Raw genomic sequence first — 17,321 nt, 5'->3', positions numbered from 1 at the left:
AGATGGCACGTCAGGGAGGTTAGGAGATTCACCTGAGTCACATGGTTGGTGGGACACTGAGACCCGGGTCTCTGTCTCTGCGTCACCTCCCTCGACGACGCCAGTGGTGGCTGGTCATTTCAGGTCACTGTAAAGTGGGTTGATAATGTCAGCCCTGGTTCTTTCACAGGGTCTAAGAGCCAGACTCTGGCCCCAGAAGTGCATAACATGCCAGATTACACAACGTCCGAATGTCTCCGGAGGAAGAAACCATTTCTGGCTGTGGCACATCTGGCACTTGGGCTCCGCCACAGGAGCCGGACAGGGCTGGGTTCTGGGGCCTGGGTGCGGCGGCGGGCAGGGGAGGTATCCTGGGAACACTGTGGGCTCACACGGGTGCTGAGCGTGAGGCTGGGGCCGTGGAACAGGACTCCGAATTCCGGGCTGGGAACTGGGATGTGGGAGCCAGAGCAGGCAACAGAGGAGGCAACATGGAATCAAGGAGGGAGCTGGAGGGAGAAAGGGCTGTCTTCTGAGAAGGAAAAGGGCACGTGGAAGAGCAAGGAAGGAGCCCCCAGTTCTCCTCGGAACTAATGTAGAGAGCAGCCTGGGTGGCATCACGGGGCATGGGAAACGGGTGGGGTGGCCACGAGCTCGTATCTGTGAACGCACGGATCTCATTGCCGGGAGGGTCACAGAAAACGCGTCTTCAACCCGCCACTCTGAGCTGCAGAGGACCCCCTGCAACGACATTTACATGCTGTGGGCTCGTTTCTTCCAAGGAAACAAGTGAAGAGTTCCTGTCAGTGGAGAGGGAACAGAAGGAACGTGGCTCTGTGCCCAGCATGTGGCCTTGGGTCACGGCCCAGTTACTGGGGTGCGTGGCCCAGGCGGTGCTCTTGGGAACTGGCCTCATCACGCCTGGGATCACCGCTGGGGACAGGAGCCCCTCTCCAAGGCCCATCACTCAGAATGCAGACAACAGAACCCACTGCATCCAAGATGGCAGGCAGGTGCCCTCTCTTTCGAGGGGATAAAAGACCTTTCCTACAAAACCAGCCACTTCTCTGTAATAAGCATGAATGTCCCCACAGACGGGAGGCCTGCCGTTGGGAAAAGCTGGTTTTAGGAAAGCTATTTTATCGAAAACGATGTTGTTTCACACCTGGGTTTGCTGGCCATGGCCATGATAATGTAAGAGCCAAGGCTAGGGCACTGTAGGCACAGTAAGGCTGGATAACCAAGTTCCACAAAGACTTCATTTTCCTCCTGGACTCTGGCATTTCAGGGGTAACAGTCCCTCACTTCTCTGTTTCTAGCAGTCACTGCCCTTCACTTTTAGAGGGCAAGTCCATGACCTATACATGAAACGGCAGATGTAAAGTAAAGAAACTGCGGGAGAGAAATGCTTCCGTCATCAACAGCTGTTTATTCCCCAGAGTTGTTTTCATAGTTCCCTGGCCCAGCAGTTTCCAGAAATGATTGTTTCCCTGCTGGCCATCCTGTTACAGGATGAACAAAGGTATCTCTTTTACCCAAACACAATGCAACAAAAACAGGAAGAAAAACTAGGCAAGATAAAGTTGAAGGGCTTAATATTACCAACAGTTTCTTCGAGATCTTTAAGGGTAAACAGATTCTAAATTTTCACTTGGAATTTTTAAATTTTCGGATGTAAGTTCTATGAGTTTTAGCCTGTTACCACCACGACAGTCAGGACACAGAGCAGTGCCATCTCCCGAAGACCTCCCGGCCGCTCGTCAGGGTGAATATTCACCTTTCACAGTGAGAACATCTGACTCTCAGTGCCAGAGCTATCTCTGTTCTGGGGGTTCACATTTAGTTTATTTTTATTTGCCAATGTAAGTTCTAATTTACAAAGAGAAGAGGAATAGAAAGCCTTCACTGGTGGTCAGTGGATGACAAAGAGACGGCACCAACGGTTGATCCCTCGTGTTCTGGCCAAACAACTTTGATTTTTATAGTCAATAATTACATAAATGAGGCTGTGACTGGAGAGTACGCTTCCCCAGTCACACGAAGCAGGATCAGAAGGGGCTCCGAGTATGGGGAACCCTAGGGACCAGCCTACCTGCTGCCACTGAACTCGCACACCCACACTCTCCCCACGGAGCAACATACATCACATATACAACACATACTAACATATATGCCACACATAAAAGGCACACACCCCACGTGTACAACACACACACCCCAACACACACAGCCAACACAAACCCCCCCCAGATACCAACACATCTCACATATACAACACACACTAACACACATTCACACCCAACACACACACCACACGTACAGTACATACCAACACACATTCATACACACGCACGCACACGCACGCACGCCTTCAGGGAGTCCTTGAGCAGCGTCCTGCCCGCCACTCCAGTCTTGGCTCCTGGATCCTTCTGAGGTCAGCGGAGACGGACAGTGGATGCGGGAAGCACGGCAGGTGGCAAATGCGATGTAACCTCCTGAGGCTTCTGTGCCCGCTCCCCACTGCCGTGAGGCTCGTGTGCCCAGCCCAAGTGCAGGATTTATAGCTTCACCGCAGGTACATGAGCAGCGGCAGGAGAGTGCCGGGCCCGTGCCCTCCAGTCAAGAATGCTGCACCCGTGTCTCCCTCCTGACTCAGGGGAAGAGATGTTGTTCCTCTCCTCAAACACTAACCTCTTCACCATCGCGCTGGACGCTGTCCCTTCCTGACACCAGAGGAAACCCACCAAACATACTCCGTTAGCACCTACTGGATGTGAAGTACGTGCTGGGCTTCCACGTGTCCACGGGGATGAAAAAGAAACAACACGTGATCCCAAGGAGCTCGGGAACACTGGGGATGTCGATAGCCTACAATGACACCAGGCCAAATAAAATAAATGCTAAGCCAGAGGCACACACACTGGGAAGGGGGCCCAGGGGAGAGCGTGATGGTTACTTACAGCAGAGGCGAGGTGCACACAGGTGAGCACGCACCACAGCCATCTCGTTTAGTCCTTAGAACAACCTCAGGAACTGCTGTCGTACTTCCCTCATAAGAGAAAGAACAATGAGCCTCAGAGAGGTTTGGGAACTTGCCTGAGGTCACACAGCTATAAAGCAGCAGATCTGGAATTCAAATCCAGATCTCTGCCAATAGAGTGATGACGATAAGAATAATGATAATGATGATAACAGTAGTGGCAGTAAAAGTAATAATAGCAGCAAACATGGGCTGAGTGCTTGCCTCGTGCCAGGAACACGCTGAGTAATGTGTCAGGAACTTTATCCTCCGCGGGAGATCTTTGCTCATTCAGTTCCTACGTATGAAGACAAAGTTCTGGGGCACACGACTAGCATGTCCGTAACATCTCAGAAACAGAAAAGCAGATAAGGGGTTAGCGGCCCAGAGGACAGGGCTGTCTCCACACGTGCAAGGTTCCCTAGTCAGGTCTTGCTGGGCTCGGCCCTTTCTTCATACTGGGAAGTCATTTCTAATTTTCTGTCAAGGTGTAATGGGACATGACAGATGTTGGCCGATTTCAGGGAACTAATCTGTTAAAACCTGAGTCAGCTGTCTTCAGGTTTTAAATTGAAATCGCACAGGTGGACGGAACGAACATTTCTGGTGAGATGTCTGATCCCCAGAATGCTGATAAAGGGGGCCCGTATGATCCAGGGTTTGGAGATGCTGGATGCCATGGGCCTGAGGTTTAGGGCAACAGTGAAAGGACTGTAGGAAGGACTACAAGAAGCTGGGCATGTGGGTGTTTCTGCTGTGACAGTGTGAGTTGAGCTATAAACATGAGGCCACTGATACCATCCATCCATCCATCCATCCATCCATCCATCCATCCGTTCATCCATCCATCCATCTATCCGTTCATCCATCCATCCAACCATCCATCCGTCCGTCCATCCGTCCGTCCATCCATCCATCCGTTCATCCGTCCATCCGTTCATCCGGCCAGTTAGTCACTCGCTCATTCAACAAAGGCGCCTTGGGGAACACACACCAGCTACACACACCAGCAGAGAGAACGTGGCAGACAGTAACCCGCCTCCACATCGCCCCACGGTTCTGACAAACTCAGGCTTCAGGCACCTCCCCCTGCTCAGGTGTCTCCTCTCCCAGACACAGCCTCCATCTCCCACCTCTAGTGGGCAGGCTGGCCAGATAAAAAAGGAGAGTGGGGTGGAGGCAAGATTTTTTTTAGCGTTTCATTCAGATCTCCCAACTCTCCCCAAAACCAAAATTTGGAGTTCAACTCTGAATTCTTACACTGCAATACTTAAACTTGCCTACAAAGGCATTTCCCCTGTATTCCCTTTCCATTTAAAAATGGCACACAGGTCATCGGTGGGGAGGACAGAGCGGATCCCCGAGCACAGGGCTGGTGCTCACACTTTGGGTCCTTCTGGGCTCGTGTCACATTCCCGCTAACCTTGGCCACAGTCATGTGGTCTGTTCTGCTTCGCAGTCTCCCCTAAGCCTCAAGCCCACCCAGTCCTCGAACAAGCTCGGCCCAAACAAAGGCACAGGAGAGCCAATACCCTTGAGGGCCCTCGGTCTCAAAGGGCCCAGAGCCCCAGCCTCCCCCGTCCCGGGGCACAGTCCCTGAGGCCTACAGCAGGCCCCTTGGAGGGAGAATGGAGCCACCCCCTAACTCCTCCCGGTATCCCCCCACCCCATTCCCTTCCTCCTGCTTCCTGAAGTTTTCTCCCAAACAGACACGCTGTACCCAAGCCCTGCCTCAGGCTCTGCTTTGGGGACACCTCACCTACGACAACTGCTTCTACAATGTCACCATCTCCATCTCTTTCCAGGAACAAGGGCCACAGTCCAGTACTCGTCACCAAGAGCCCTGCTCCTCCACCTGGCTTTAAGACCCGGGGAGCCAGAGGCCGATGGCGCCAAGGACGAAAGGGAACGCCGGGCTCGAGCTGCCCTGGCAAGGCTGTGGCTGGGCGCTCCCTCCTCCTCTGGGGAGCTGGTGAGGCGGTGGGGAAAGGCTGGCCCGATCTGTCCCAGCTGTGATGCAGAGACCCGCAGCCAGGGGAGGCCAAGGGCAGCGGGGAGGGGGCCCCTTCACTGGGGAGGGCACTCAGGACTCAGAACATATAATACAAGCGGCCCAGGGAGACTGGGCAAAGCGATTCAAAGGCAACATGCTCTGCCTTCTTGGCTTAAGGAGAGATGTCTACACCGGGGTAGACGAGGACAGCGGAGCCTGGCACGCCCACCGCTGGCTCCCCAGGGACAGCTCATTCCATGACAGATTCGGGGGCAGAGCTGCATAGCTGAGGGCACTCCTACTCATTTCTTGAAACCCCAGCACAAAGCACAGTGTCTGGCACATCTTCGGAATTCAAAAAATTACTTGTTCGATGCATAAGTGAGGATTATAGCTCCAAACCCAGCTGTGGCTACAGGGAGAGTTCAGTAGCTACTAAGCAGTAAGTACTCCGTCGACTGCAAATTATGCAAAAAGTCACGCGTGTTCATGTCTCCTCTGTCCATCTGCTTCCCCTCCCAACCATCCACCTGGCAGTTCACCAGTCCACCCAGTAACCCCTCCTGTAGCACGCACCAATGATTTTTGGATCTTCACTGTCACCACCATTGAGGCGTAAGGGGTTGGACCACAAGGAATCTAACAACTGGGCCCCACGGCAGGGCTCTGAGCTACCCAGGTAAAAGGGCAACAGCCCCGTGCCAGGTTGCCCACGGCACCCCACTTCTCCCATTTTGACGGGGCAGGTGGCAGCCCCCTCTGTGGGGCAACCGACTCTGGGATCCAAGCCACCTCTGGCAACAGTTCTTAAAGGACAAAACAATAATTTAAAAAATGTAAATAAATAACTAAAGCAGGAAGAAACTCCTGGAGGTGATGGATCTCTTTAAGGCATAAACTGTGGTGATGGTTTTACCTCCAAACTCACCAAGCTGTACACATTACATATGTGCAGCTTTTTGTATGTCAATCATACCTCAATACAGTGGCTTTAAAAAAAGAATTCACCCTAGAGCTTGCTTAAATCTGTCATCTGGCTCCACCCCCCAGAGAGCCTGTTCCTTAGATTTCTTTTGCGACCCAGGAATCTCCATGTCTAACAAGCACCTGGGGGATACTTCGGCAGGAGGATCGTTGGATCACCCTTTGAAAACAACTGGTTTATACCCTGAGCTCAAGAGTGGTTCCAGCCCTCCTGTCCTTAGGTCTGGGGACATGTAGATGGCAACTCTGCAGCAAGGCAGAAAACTGGGCCAAGTTTCTGGGGCATCAACACTGCTTCTGCACCTGGGCCCTTGCTCTGGGGTCGCTCTGGTTGGTTCATGTGGTCTGTGAATGTACATGGTTTTTCAATGTCTTTGAAGTGTGTGTGTCCTTGCGTGTATACGCATGTCTGATGCGTGTGTCTCCCTCCATGTGGCAGGCATCTATGTATATCAGCATCTTTGCTACAGCTGAGCATTAGCTTCTGTCACCAAGGTGCTTGCGAGCACACCTAGCTGTGCGTGTGTCACGCATGGGCTTATATTGTGTTATCTGTGTTTATCCGTGTGACTGTGCACGTGCGTGTGTGTAGGCGGGACTGGAACACCAGGGCAGAGATACACTCAAATACACAGAGAGGTTCTCCCTTTAATTATTTCATACTTAAAAAAAAAAATTCGATTTCAAATTATTTCACCACACAACTCAAGGTCCTAGAGACAAGTAAGGGAAAACTAAAGATAACCTAATAGCCCAGATAACTTATTGATCACTTCTCCTCAGAAAAGACACTGCAACTCTAAAAGCTTTTACATATTTATAACCACCTCCCTCATCTGGGTGAATGAGACTGTCAGTGGGTTGAATATTTCACTCAATCTTCTCAAGGGTAAACTAGAAGCCTTTCCTGTTGTATCTACTAGTAATAAAACACAAATTAACTTAAAAAGCTAATGCCTGCAATGCAGATGCTTTCAGAGCTCTTCTTTTCAATCAAACCTAACTTCTAGTCAGGAATCTGCACAAGCTATGCAATTTTGGAAACTATTTTTATGACTTTATTAAGTTATGCCCCCCCCCCTTTTTTTTTTGCCGTACGCGGGCCTCTCACTGTTGTGGCCTCTCCCGTGGCGGAGCACAGGCTCCGGGCGCGCAGGCTCAGCGGCCATGGCTCACGGGCCCAGCTGCTCCGCGACATGTGGGATCCTCCCGGACCGGGGCACGAACCCGTGTCCCCTGCATCGGCAGGCGGACGGACTCTCAGCCACTGCGCCACCAGGGAAGCCCTATGCCCCTTTTTTGAAGCGACTTAGCGAAAGATATTTTGGAAGATGCCGTGTTCCCTGCTGATGGGGAGATGATGGAGGGTCCCCAGTTTGAGCCAATGAGGCCAAGGTCAGCCCACAGGAGAGAACACTGCCCCCTGGCCATGGACTAAGCACAGGCCCCGGGCATAATGAGATCCAGATGTGGGGCTGTGGATGCCTCACAGCTGACATTCTACCAATATACTGACTCAGTGGAACACAGTCAGCTGGGGATGGACGGGGCCAGGACTGGAGCTAAGGTCTCTTAACTCTCCTTCCAGAGGCTATTACTTGATACCAGTGGTGGGACTTGAAACCCGGTTCTGGAGGCCAGAGCTTCACAACTGTGCCTTAGGGAAAGCAAAGTCCATAAACAAAAGACAGCAAAACAAACAAACGAACAAAACCTATTCCCTCTTAGCCAACTCTGCAATCACAGTACCAGAATTTAAAAGCATTAAAAGTGTTCACATTTATACTGGCTACTGATGGGGGATGGGGAGGGGATCCCCATTATAATCTAGGGCCTCTTCCCTTTATTTATGAATAACTACTATTGTCTCCTAGCCTCTGGGTGCTCCCCAACTTTTTGCCCCCATTTCAATTGACTAACTTCACTAATATCCTTAACTTCACTGAATTACTCCTTTGTTAAGTCCAAGCCCCTCAAGCCTCCATAAAAATTCTCCACGGTCAGGCCTCCCTCACCTAACCCTTACTTGCCAGCCCAAGCCTTCAACTCCTTGCAGGTGTCACTGTCATCCCCCCTCCCCCCATCTTCCCTTATTAATTCCAATCTCCATGCCTCTCAGGCTCCTCCCACCCCCATCTCACATTTCCTTTAAGATGGACCTCAAGAGTACTTCAATATAGCTTGTTCTCTAAAAACCCTCCCTATTGAGGGAGGGAGACACAAGAGGGAAGAGATATGGGAACATATGTATAACTGATTCACCTTGTTATAAAGCAGAAACTAACACACCATTGTAAAGCAATTATACTCCAATAAAGACGTAAAAAAAAATAAAATAAAATAAAAACCCTCCCTATTAACCCATCTCGCAAAATCTTTCACTGGCTTTGAATCTCTTTAACTGGTTTTTCTCGTCACGGGTTCCCTAGAGTCTCAATGAATATCTGCGGAGTGATCAAGCATGTGTAATATCAAAGTATCAGAAATACACTCTAGGCAATTTTAATCTCCTCAGAGAAACCATAAACTCCTCCAGATTAGACATCTTGCGCCTTATCTCCTACCCGTCAGTACAGCACAGGACACACAGTAGGCACCCAATGAATGTTTGATGAATTGAACTGAATTAAAATTTATCTCCCCCCACCACCTAAAACCACCATGGAATCAATTTGAAGATCGTGTCTGAAACCAAAAGAACCAGACAAAAAAGGTTACATTATTCTGAAAGAGTAGATTACTGGCCTTTTCTTCATGTCCTAAATTTTTATGCACGCCCCACCCTTTTTCTTTGGTCCTGGTAATGGTCTTAAGTGTTTCAAATTAAGTCTAGACAAGAGTATTTTGAATAACCGGAGCAGAAACAAAAGAATCCACACATTTTAATCGCTATCTCCTGCCTGAATGGCATGGCTTTTTGTTTGTTTTTCCTGAGTAGAGCTTAATATTTAGTCTTGTTTTCAGTTTGCTGGTCACACTGACAGCAGAAATACCCCAGCATCAATTTATTGCTTGCTTCAAAAAAATAACTGGCATCAATGCAGAATCAAATGCAGTAGTCCCCCCTTAATCACAGTCAGCCGCGATCCAAAAATATTAAGTGAAAAATTCCAGAAACAAACCATTCTTAAGTTTTAAACTGCCTGCTGTTCTGAGGAGCGTGATAAAGTCTCACAAAGTCCCGTTCTATCCCACCCCACCCGTTCTATCCCACCCCACGCAGGACGGGACTCTTCCCTTTGGCCGACACGCCCTGCCCATTTGTCTCCGAGTAGCCCGCTCGGTGATCAGACTGACTGTGGCATCGTGGTGCTTGTGTTCAAGTAGCCCTTATTTTACTTAATAATGGCCCCAAATGGCAAGAACACTGATGCTGGCAATTCAGATACTCCAAAGAGAAGCCTGGAAAGTGCTTCCTTTAAGTGAAAAGGTGAAAGTTCTCTATTTAATAAGGAAAGAAAAAGAAAGTATGCTGAGGTTGCTAAGATCTACGGTAAGAATGAATCTTCTATCCGTTAAATCGTGAAGAAGGAAAAAAAAAATTCATGCTAGTTTTGCTGTCGCACCTCAAACTGCAAGTTACGGCCAGTGTATGATAGGGCTTTGTTAAGATGGAAAAGGCACCGAATTTGTACAATAAGATATTCTGAGAGAGACACCACATTCACATAACTTTTATTACAGTATATTGTTGTAACTGTTCTATTGCATTATTAGTTATCAATGTTAATCTCTTACTGTGTCTAATTTGTAAATTTCCTATGCATACGGGTATGTATGCATAGGAAAAAACACAGTGTACACAGGGTTTGGTACTATCCTCAGTTTCAGGGACATCCACTGGGGGTCTTGGAACGTAACCTGGAGGATAAGGCAGGGCTGCTGTAGGGAAACGGCAGGGACTTCCAAGGTACGTTCATAGAACTGCACAGGATCTGCTTCAGTTCCATCCCTTAGGGTGTGAACACTTCAAAGGAGACACCATTAAGGACCCCTTTCTCTCTCAGTGGGCCTCCAGCCACCTGCACAAGCTCACCTCTGATTCCCCGTGGCGAGTCTTCGGGTGTGTGCAGGGCGAGGACCGTCTCCGGGGACAGCCCTCTGGAGACCGGGGTGCAGTGGGTCTGGGGCAGGGCCGTGGCGGTAGTGTGTTCTTAACACGCTCTCCGAGTGATTCTTAGGCACAATAAAGCCTGTGACCAGCGTGGTTTGATGGTTTAACTAGGTAACTGACCTTCGAGTTGGAAGGTCAGGTTGGAAGGGGCTACCCACGCATCATGGTTAAACAATGAAAAAAGCAGCCTTTGTTTCCTGAAAAACACATGGTCAGGCTTGCTTCACAGGATACCACGGCAATATGCCCTGGCCTTGACCAAGCACGTGCCTAATAGCCGGGGGAAACCGTTTGCTCCCCAAGACACACCTACTTTTCCAGGTACACCCCCCCGCCCCGGCCCCACGAGGACAGGAACATCTCTTTATATCAGACTGTTTCCACATCACTAGGTGGGGACGACGGTGGGCTGAGACATTTAATACTGTCCACTTAAAAACAGGGCAGGACATTAAATGTCCTCCTCTTTGAAAGTGAGGTCGCCAGGGGATGATGGCCCAGCTCAGACACAGGGGGCCTGGGGAACCCAGGCCCTGTCGAAGGCTGGGTCCACAGGGTGATGACTCTTCTACTCCAGGTGGCTCAAACACAGAGTCTCTCACGACGCAGCTGAAAACGCCGACCTTCTCAGATAACAACGGACCACTGAGGAGCCTTCTCCACCCACCTCCTCTCCCCCGTAAGAGGCAACACAATCAGGAAACTCGACTGGACCAATGTGGCCGGGAGCTGGCTGTCCCACAGCAAGGATTGATGCCGACCGGGCTGGAGGCTGTCCTCAAACCCTCAAACTGCTGTGTGTGGTAGCAAACTACTCCGGGGTTCAGACGAGCCCCGGGGGAGGAACAGGACGCTGTGACCAATTTAGAGATGAAGCATCACTTCAGGCAGAAACACTGGGCTGGCTTTCATGTTGACTGTGCCCTTAAAAGCAGAGCTGGGCACACGGGGGCCACCAGGAGGACCTGAAGGACACTCGCCTTTTTTGGTCAAAGCGACCACAGGAGGAAGAGGTCCTGCTCAGAAACTTATGCAACAGTCACATGAGGTCTAAAGAAAGGGGTCACATCACAACCAGAGGGAGAGCTTTCCAAGGTAAATGGGGGCACCGGGGCTGCAAGTGGAAGACGGAGAGGGGGGCTGAGGAGAGCCCTGGACTCTCGGCACACGAGCCTTCCATACCCGGCGGAGCGGTTTCTCCTGCCGCCCAGAGCTCCTGCGCTGGGGTCCCCGGTCCCCGGGCACCGGGGCCGACACGAAAGCGCAGGAAGCCTGGAGAGTCTGTCTGCTGCGAGAGGGGTGCCACACGTCACGTGGGCACAGGAAGGTGAGAACACGAGCGAGGCCAAGAGTCCCAAAGTCAGCTTACCCAGTGCATCAAGTTTGGCTATGAGTATGCACTGCCTTTTTTCTTTTTTTTTTGCGGTACGCGGGTCTCTCACTGCTGTGGCCTCTCCCGTTGCGGAGCACAGGCTCCGGACGTGCAGGCTCAGCGGCCACGGCTCACGGGCCCAACCGCTCCGCAGCATGTGGGATCTTCCCGGACCGGGGCGCGAACCCGCGTCCCCTGCATCGGCAGGCGGACTCTCAACCACTGCGCCACCAGGGAAGCCCCTGCATTGCCTTTTAAATAGAATTTTTAAAAGCCATTTTACAAGTTGCTCGGCTCAAGTTTTAGAAAACATGAATAAAGCCGGTATCATCCATTAAACGGCATCAAGTTAACAAAATAATAAAAGCCCAAGCAGCCTTGACTTTGCTGCAGTTCACCCTAAATTCAGGCCAAGACCTAGGAAGGAGCGGACTGGCATGCTGAACCGGCACCCCCCAGTGTAGAGTGACAACGGCGGCGGGGAGCTGGCCAAGGCACTGGCTATCCCTCGGATGGGCTGGTGACCCTAGATGGTGCCACCCAGAGCTTGCGTTCAGAGAAGGGCACTTTGTAGAGAGCACGCCTGTTGTTCCAGCCCCTGGCCAGTGTCCTCCTTCACCCTCTCCCGGGGGTCCGCGGGGCCTGCTCCCTCCACCTTCAGGCCCAGGCTCCCCTTCCTCGGTGGCCACAGCCCTGGGCTCACAGCCTCCGCCTCTGCCTGGCTCTGGGGCTGCGGGCCTGACAGCAGACCGCAGGTGTCTAAGAAGCTGGTGAGCGGAGAGGAACCGGGTGAGCAGTACAGATCCACCCCTCCCGGAGCAGAGCAGGGACGCAGATGCGAGGCTCCTCCCTGGAAGCTCAGGGCAGGCGGGTGGGGGGAGGACAGCACGGGTGGAGGGGCCTAGAGACTTGTGTAATTCGGGACTGAGATGAGGGAGGTGAGGGGGCAGTGTGGACGTGTGGCCTGTGGCCACAGACCTCGCAGGGGAAGGGGTACGAGGTCAAGGACAGAGACCCACGGGCTGAGGGCCGGGCGAGGGCACCTGTGACAAAGCCAGCCGGCTGGAGGGGTGAGCAAATCGGCAAACAAGGTGTGGGGGGGACGGGTGTGCCTCAGAACGTGTGACGGGCCAACTGTGCTGACGCGGCTCAAGCACATTCCCCGCCTTTCTCCGTGGCCGGGAAGGAGGTGTGGGGAAAGCACGTGCTCACTCAGGGGTCGGGCCAGCAGGGCTCGGGCACGGAGGAGTCGTGGGATCCTGGGTCTACTGCCCACGTGTCAACCTCTTAAATGTGTTGTCAGCCCCATCTTCTCATGGGAGTTTTAGTTTCGTATCTCGCCAACTTCCATTTTCACCAGACCGTTCAACATGCCCTCAGACACAGCCCATCGCCATCTCCCCGGAACAGACTCACTCGCTTCCCATTTCCATCCAAGCCCTGTGCACTGACCACATGCCAGATACGGAGCCAAGAACCCAGCTGCGTCCCGGCTCCGCCATCCAACAGCCCCAACACGGCTGCTGCCCGGACTCGCCCAGGTTATGGGTCAGGAACGAAGGGGTTAGAGAAACGAGGCAACCAGCCCAGTCGCACAGCTCACGGAGTGGAGGGTTGAGGCTTTCCTGACTCCAGAGCCAGTGCTCTCATCTGGGTCCCACCAGAGCAGCGATTCCTAACCCTGGCTGCGCACTGGGAGCCCCAGGAGAGCTGTGACAAACACCCATATAGGACGCCACCCCCAGAGCTGTCGATGATTCGGTTTGTGGGGACTGGGACCTAAATCAGGTTATTTTGTAAAGCCCGCTTCACCCACCGGTGCTTTTGACATGGAGCCAGGGTGGGAAGCAGTACGCCACAGACTCCAGGATGGCGAGGGCCTTGCCTCTGCCCTCCCGGCTGTGTCCCGGTCCCCAGCGCTGTGCCTGGCTCATGTTAGAAGTGAAATAAATCCTTGTTGAATGAGTGAAGGAACGAAAGCGTCACACTTTCCCACCAAGGGTGCTACTACAATCCTTCATCTTCCCGACCCCAGAGTTCTCCCACCACCGGAGCACGCTGACTGGTCCCTAGGCTACAGACCCTCCCTCCTCCCACCCCCTTCCCACATGAACACAGAGTCATCTTCTCAGAGCATCACTTTCATCCTATGACCCACCCTCTGTCGTTCAAATGTTTCGGCACTTGCTCCACGTTTATGGACACGGTTGCAACCCCTTCAGCTGGTATCTAAGACCCCAACATCCTGGTCCCAACCTATCCCTGCAATCCGATTTTCCACCACCCACGGATTCTCTGTTCTGCCAGGCAGGTGTCCTCCTGGTCTGCAGTGCGAGTCTTGGGCATTCTTGCCAGAGTGATCATAATGCGTGTCTCTCTCGCTCCTTCGCCCATGTCTGGATTCCACCCGTCCGTGACAACCTGACTCCCCGACCATGCCTTTGCTCTTTGCCCACAGCCCCCAGGAATCCCTCCCAACTCAGAACCTCTACACCAAGAATCTTACTCGGCTCCATTCTTACATGGCTTCTAATCATCATTTCAATGTGCACATGTCCTAATTTCCCGACTAAATCGTGATCACTTGAGGGCAGCAATCTTACCTCCCAGGCAGTGACCAACACTGCACGTGCTCTGTGAATGCCACTGGGCATTCAGCATCTCCTGTCTCGGGGCGAACGGCCTTACCTGTAATACCTGGACTGCAAGTAGGTGGAGCACACAGCCTTGGACACGTGACTGGCTGAACCGAAGTCGATGACCTTGACTCTGTACGGTTGTCTAGATGGATCCACCAGCATGATGTTTTCTGGTTTGAGGTCCGCATGGATAAGACCTAGGCTTTTTAGCTTCATCAGGGCTGTGGCAACCTGCTGGAGGACCGGGCGAATGTATTTGAGGGGCAAGGGGCTGAACTTGTTCTGCTTCAGAAAGTCATAGAGGTTCTGCTCCAGCATCTCAAAGACCAAGCACGTGTGATTCTTGTGCTGGAAGCACTCGTAGGCACGGACGAAGTTGAAGTCGTCGGCGCTCTCCGTGCTCAGGCGGGCCAGGATGCTCACTTCGATCTGGCCTTGGCGGGCGTATGACGGGTGGTTCTTCAGGATCTTGATGGCCACAATCTCATTGGTGCCCCGTTTCCAGCACTTGACCACTTGCCCAAACGTCCCTCGGCCCAGGAACTCTAAGACCTCGTAAGTGTTGGTCATGGAGCACAGCACCTCATGCTGGACCAGCTGATAATCCCCCTCGCTGTTGGAGCCACTGTTTTTGGAAGTGGCAGTCGAGGTGGTGGCAGTGGCTACGGTGGCCCCACTCGCATTGTTCGGAATCATGGGTGGATGCTCTTCGATGATCTGCACGCTGCTCGTGTTCTCGATCTCCTCACTCTTCCGCTTGAGTCCGCATTTTTGGTAGGTATCAAGAAGGCTCACAGTGCTGCGACGCGTGAGGTTGTGCGGTCCGCCGAGGACTGGCCCGGTGACGGAAGTGCTGCCTGCTGATGTCACGACGACGTGCCCGGTGCTTCCTGGGAAGATGATGGTCTGCTCGTACGGTAGGCTGGGGTTTGGGATGGGCAGGGAGGCGCTGACGGTCGTGGCGGCTGGCTGGGACGGCGGCGCGTTCTTGTTCTGGCCATACACTTTGCCGTGGGAGCCGTACCCGGTCATGTCCCAGTTGGAACTCGGCTCTACTTTCAGTTTCTTCACGCTACAGAAGGCACTTGATTGAAGGGTGTGAGGGGAGAAAACTTGCACATGTGAGGCCATACCTGTGAGAAAGAGAAAGGCGAAAAGAAATATCTTAGTCACCCTTACACGAATGAACGCGACAGAGCCACTGCAGTTCGGACCGGCGGCATGGGTCCTAGAGTATACTGTCTTCTCACTTCGAAACAACGTCGGAAAAGTGAATCTATTCCACCCAGAAGCACCGGCTCGTCACTCAGTCTGTGGGCTCCAGGGGTTCCAGTGTTCTGCCCGCCACCATCAGGAGGGTGGGAGACTCGCAGGGTGGGAAGACATTCAAGACTCAGAAACACAATTAGAATACCCGAACTTAGTTCATTATGTAGTTTTTTTAAAATAAATATTGTTTGTGATAGAAACAAATTCTTCCTCAGTTCTCACTGGGCTGCAATCCTATTAAAACTGAAGACTGTATCAGGTGGCCCAGCTGTCACATACTTAGTTGTCTCACGTGGCCAGCTCCTCTCTGTCACAGGCCCTAAGACTGTCAGGCTTACTCATGTGAGGAAACAGCTTCCATACAGGTCCGATCACAGAGCCACTCGTGATCTGCTGGCTTCTGGATGAACCATAATGACCCCCTGGCGTCTCAGTCACCTTAAATGATTCTGTAGGGTTGAATCGACCAGCAGTTGGTCTGATGTTTTCATTTAGACAGTCTGAAATCATTTTATCAGCTTTGTTTTGGAGGGGAGGAGTGGGCAGCACAATTCATGGGCTCTGTTCACTCAGCGCTCCTGCTAAATCTATCTATCAATAAATTTATCTAGAAAGTAATACTATTTCCTATCAAAACCTCACCCACAATTTAGATAACCTCAGAAATCTGTAAGACCATAACTCTGGAATGGCTGTACAATTATAATTATGGTGATAGTGGAAACAAACAAAAATTCATAAAAATTAATTAAGGAGAAGTAACAAGGTGATGAGGAAGGATAAGTCCTTACAGGTAAAAGCAGAAACACTGCCCATCTTCTAAGCTGCAGTTGAGAAACATTTCCTATAAAAGCATAAGGAAAGTGGGGTTTCGATCAAGCACCGTTGGTGTTCAGCGATCCCAGTGTTCGTGTCTCTCTGACCCCGTAGCATTACCTAGGGTGGTTATTTAACATTCTCCTTTTCTCCTTGTCACCCATCACCCTAGTCCACCCTCTCTCTCAGCAAGAACCCATCTTCCACTTTGTCCAGAAGCCTGAGGCCAGCAGCCTTGCTGTCCACCTTTATTCTCTTCATTTCAAAACACTCCTGAATTTGCATCCATCCTCTCTTCCATCTTTCTGGTCTCAGAGGAAGAGGTGTCTCTCTGTTCCAACACTAAAAGTTCCCCCTATTCTCACGATTCAGCCGCTCTCATTTTCTCTTGAATGCTATGCTCCCTCCGCTGTCCGCTCTGTTGGCTTTCAACTTCTCCCTGTTGATTGGATCCAAGTCCTTAGTAGGTACTTAATAAAGTTTTGCCGAAAGAATTAGTGACAATCTTTCTCTTCTGCCTTCACATCTGCACATGGCAACCCCCAACTTGGAAGGTAAGAGGAGTAACAGCCGTATTCTTCCTTTTTGATACTTCCCTTCTTCTCACCTGAAATCAATGGTTTATGCTCCCTTTTCTTCAAGGCCTCACTCCTTAATCCATCTCCCCACACACATACACACACTACAGGACTCTGTTCTTAAAGGTAAACGACTTCCTAATTGCCTAATCCTATGGCCTTTTCTCAGCCTCTAATCCCTTTGACCTCTCAGCAACTGACCAATCTGATACTGCTGACCACGACTTCCTTCTTGATGCTCTTATCTGTGCTGTGTGAATCTGTAACCTCCCTATCCCGCGTCTGACTGCACATTGTGTGCTGGCTGGTTCCTCTTCCTCTTCCCCCTTTAAAATGTGGGCGTCTCCAATGTTTGGACTCTGTTCTCTCTGGATCGAAGCTGTCACCTCTATGCAGGCGACCCCGACACGTTCATCACAGGCGAAATGCTCCCTCGTGCCTTCCAGTGACGTATTTCTGCCTCCTGCTACAAAATCAAGGATGATCTTCCAAAGATGAACTCCTTACCTTTTCCTTAAAATCTAGCCATTTCACCCTCCATGATAATGTCTGCATGAC

The 17,321-nt window shown here is 51.5% G+C and overlaps 1 protein-coding gene across 4 annotated transcripts in view; it reads right to left on the bottom strand.

Annotated features, from left to right (window-relative positions):
- HIPK2 (homeodomain interacting protein kinase 2) overlaps positions 1–17,321 on the bottom strand; it is a 188,767-nt gene that overhangs the window by 109,204 nt on the left and 62,242 nt on the right. For all 4 annotated transcript variants that reach the window (XM_032642286.1, XM_032642287.1, XM_032642289.1 and 1 more), the window contains exon 2: positions 14,150–15,233. In XM_032642286.1, the coding sequence (XP_032498177.1) occupies positions 14,150–15,233 (1,084 nt within the window). The remainder of the gene's footprint in view (positions 1–14,149; positions 15,234–17,321) is intronic.

Source organism: Phocoena sinus, chromosome 9 (genome assembly GCF_008692025.1).
Source record: "Phocoena sinus isolate mPhoSin1 chromosome 9, mPhoSin1.pri, whole genome shotgun sequence".
Taxonomy (NCBI): domain Eukaryota; kingdom Metazoa; phylum Chordata; class Mammalia; order Artiodactyla; family Phocoenidae; genus Phocoena; species Phocoena sinus.
The sequence above is the reverse complement of the archived record's forward strand: the minus strand, read 5'-3'. Positions and strand labels throughout refer to the sequence as shown.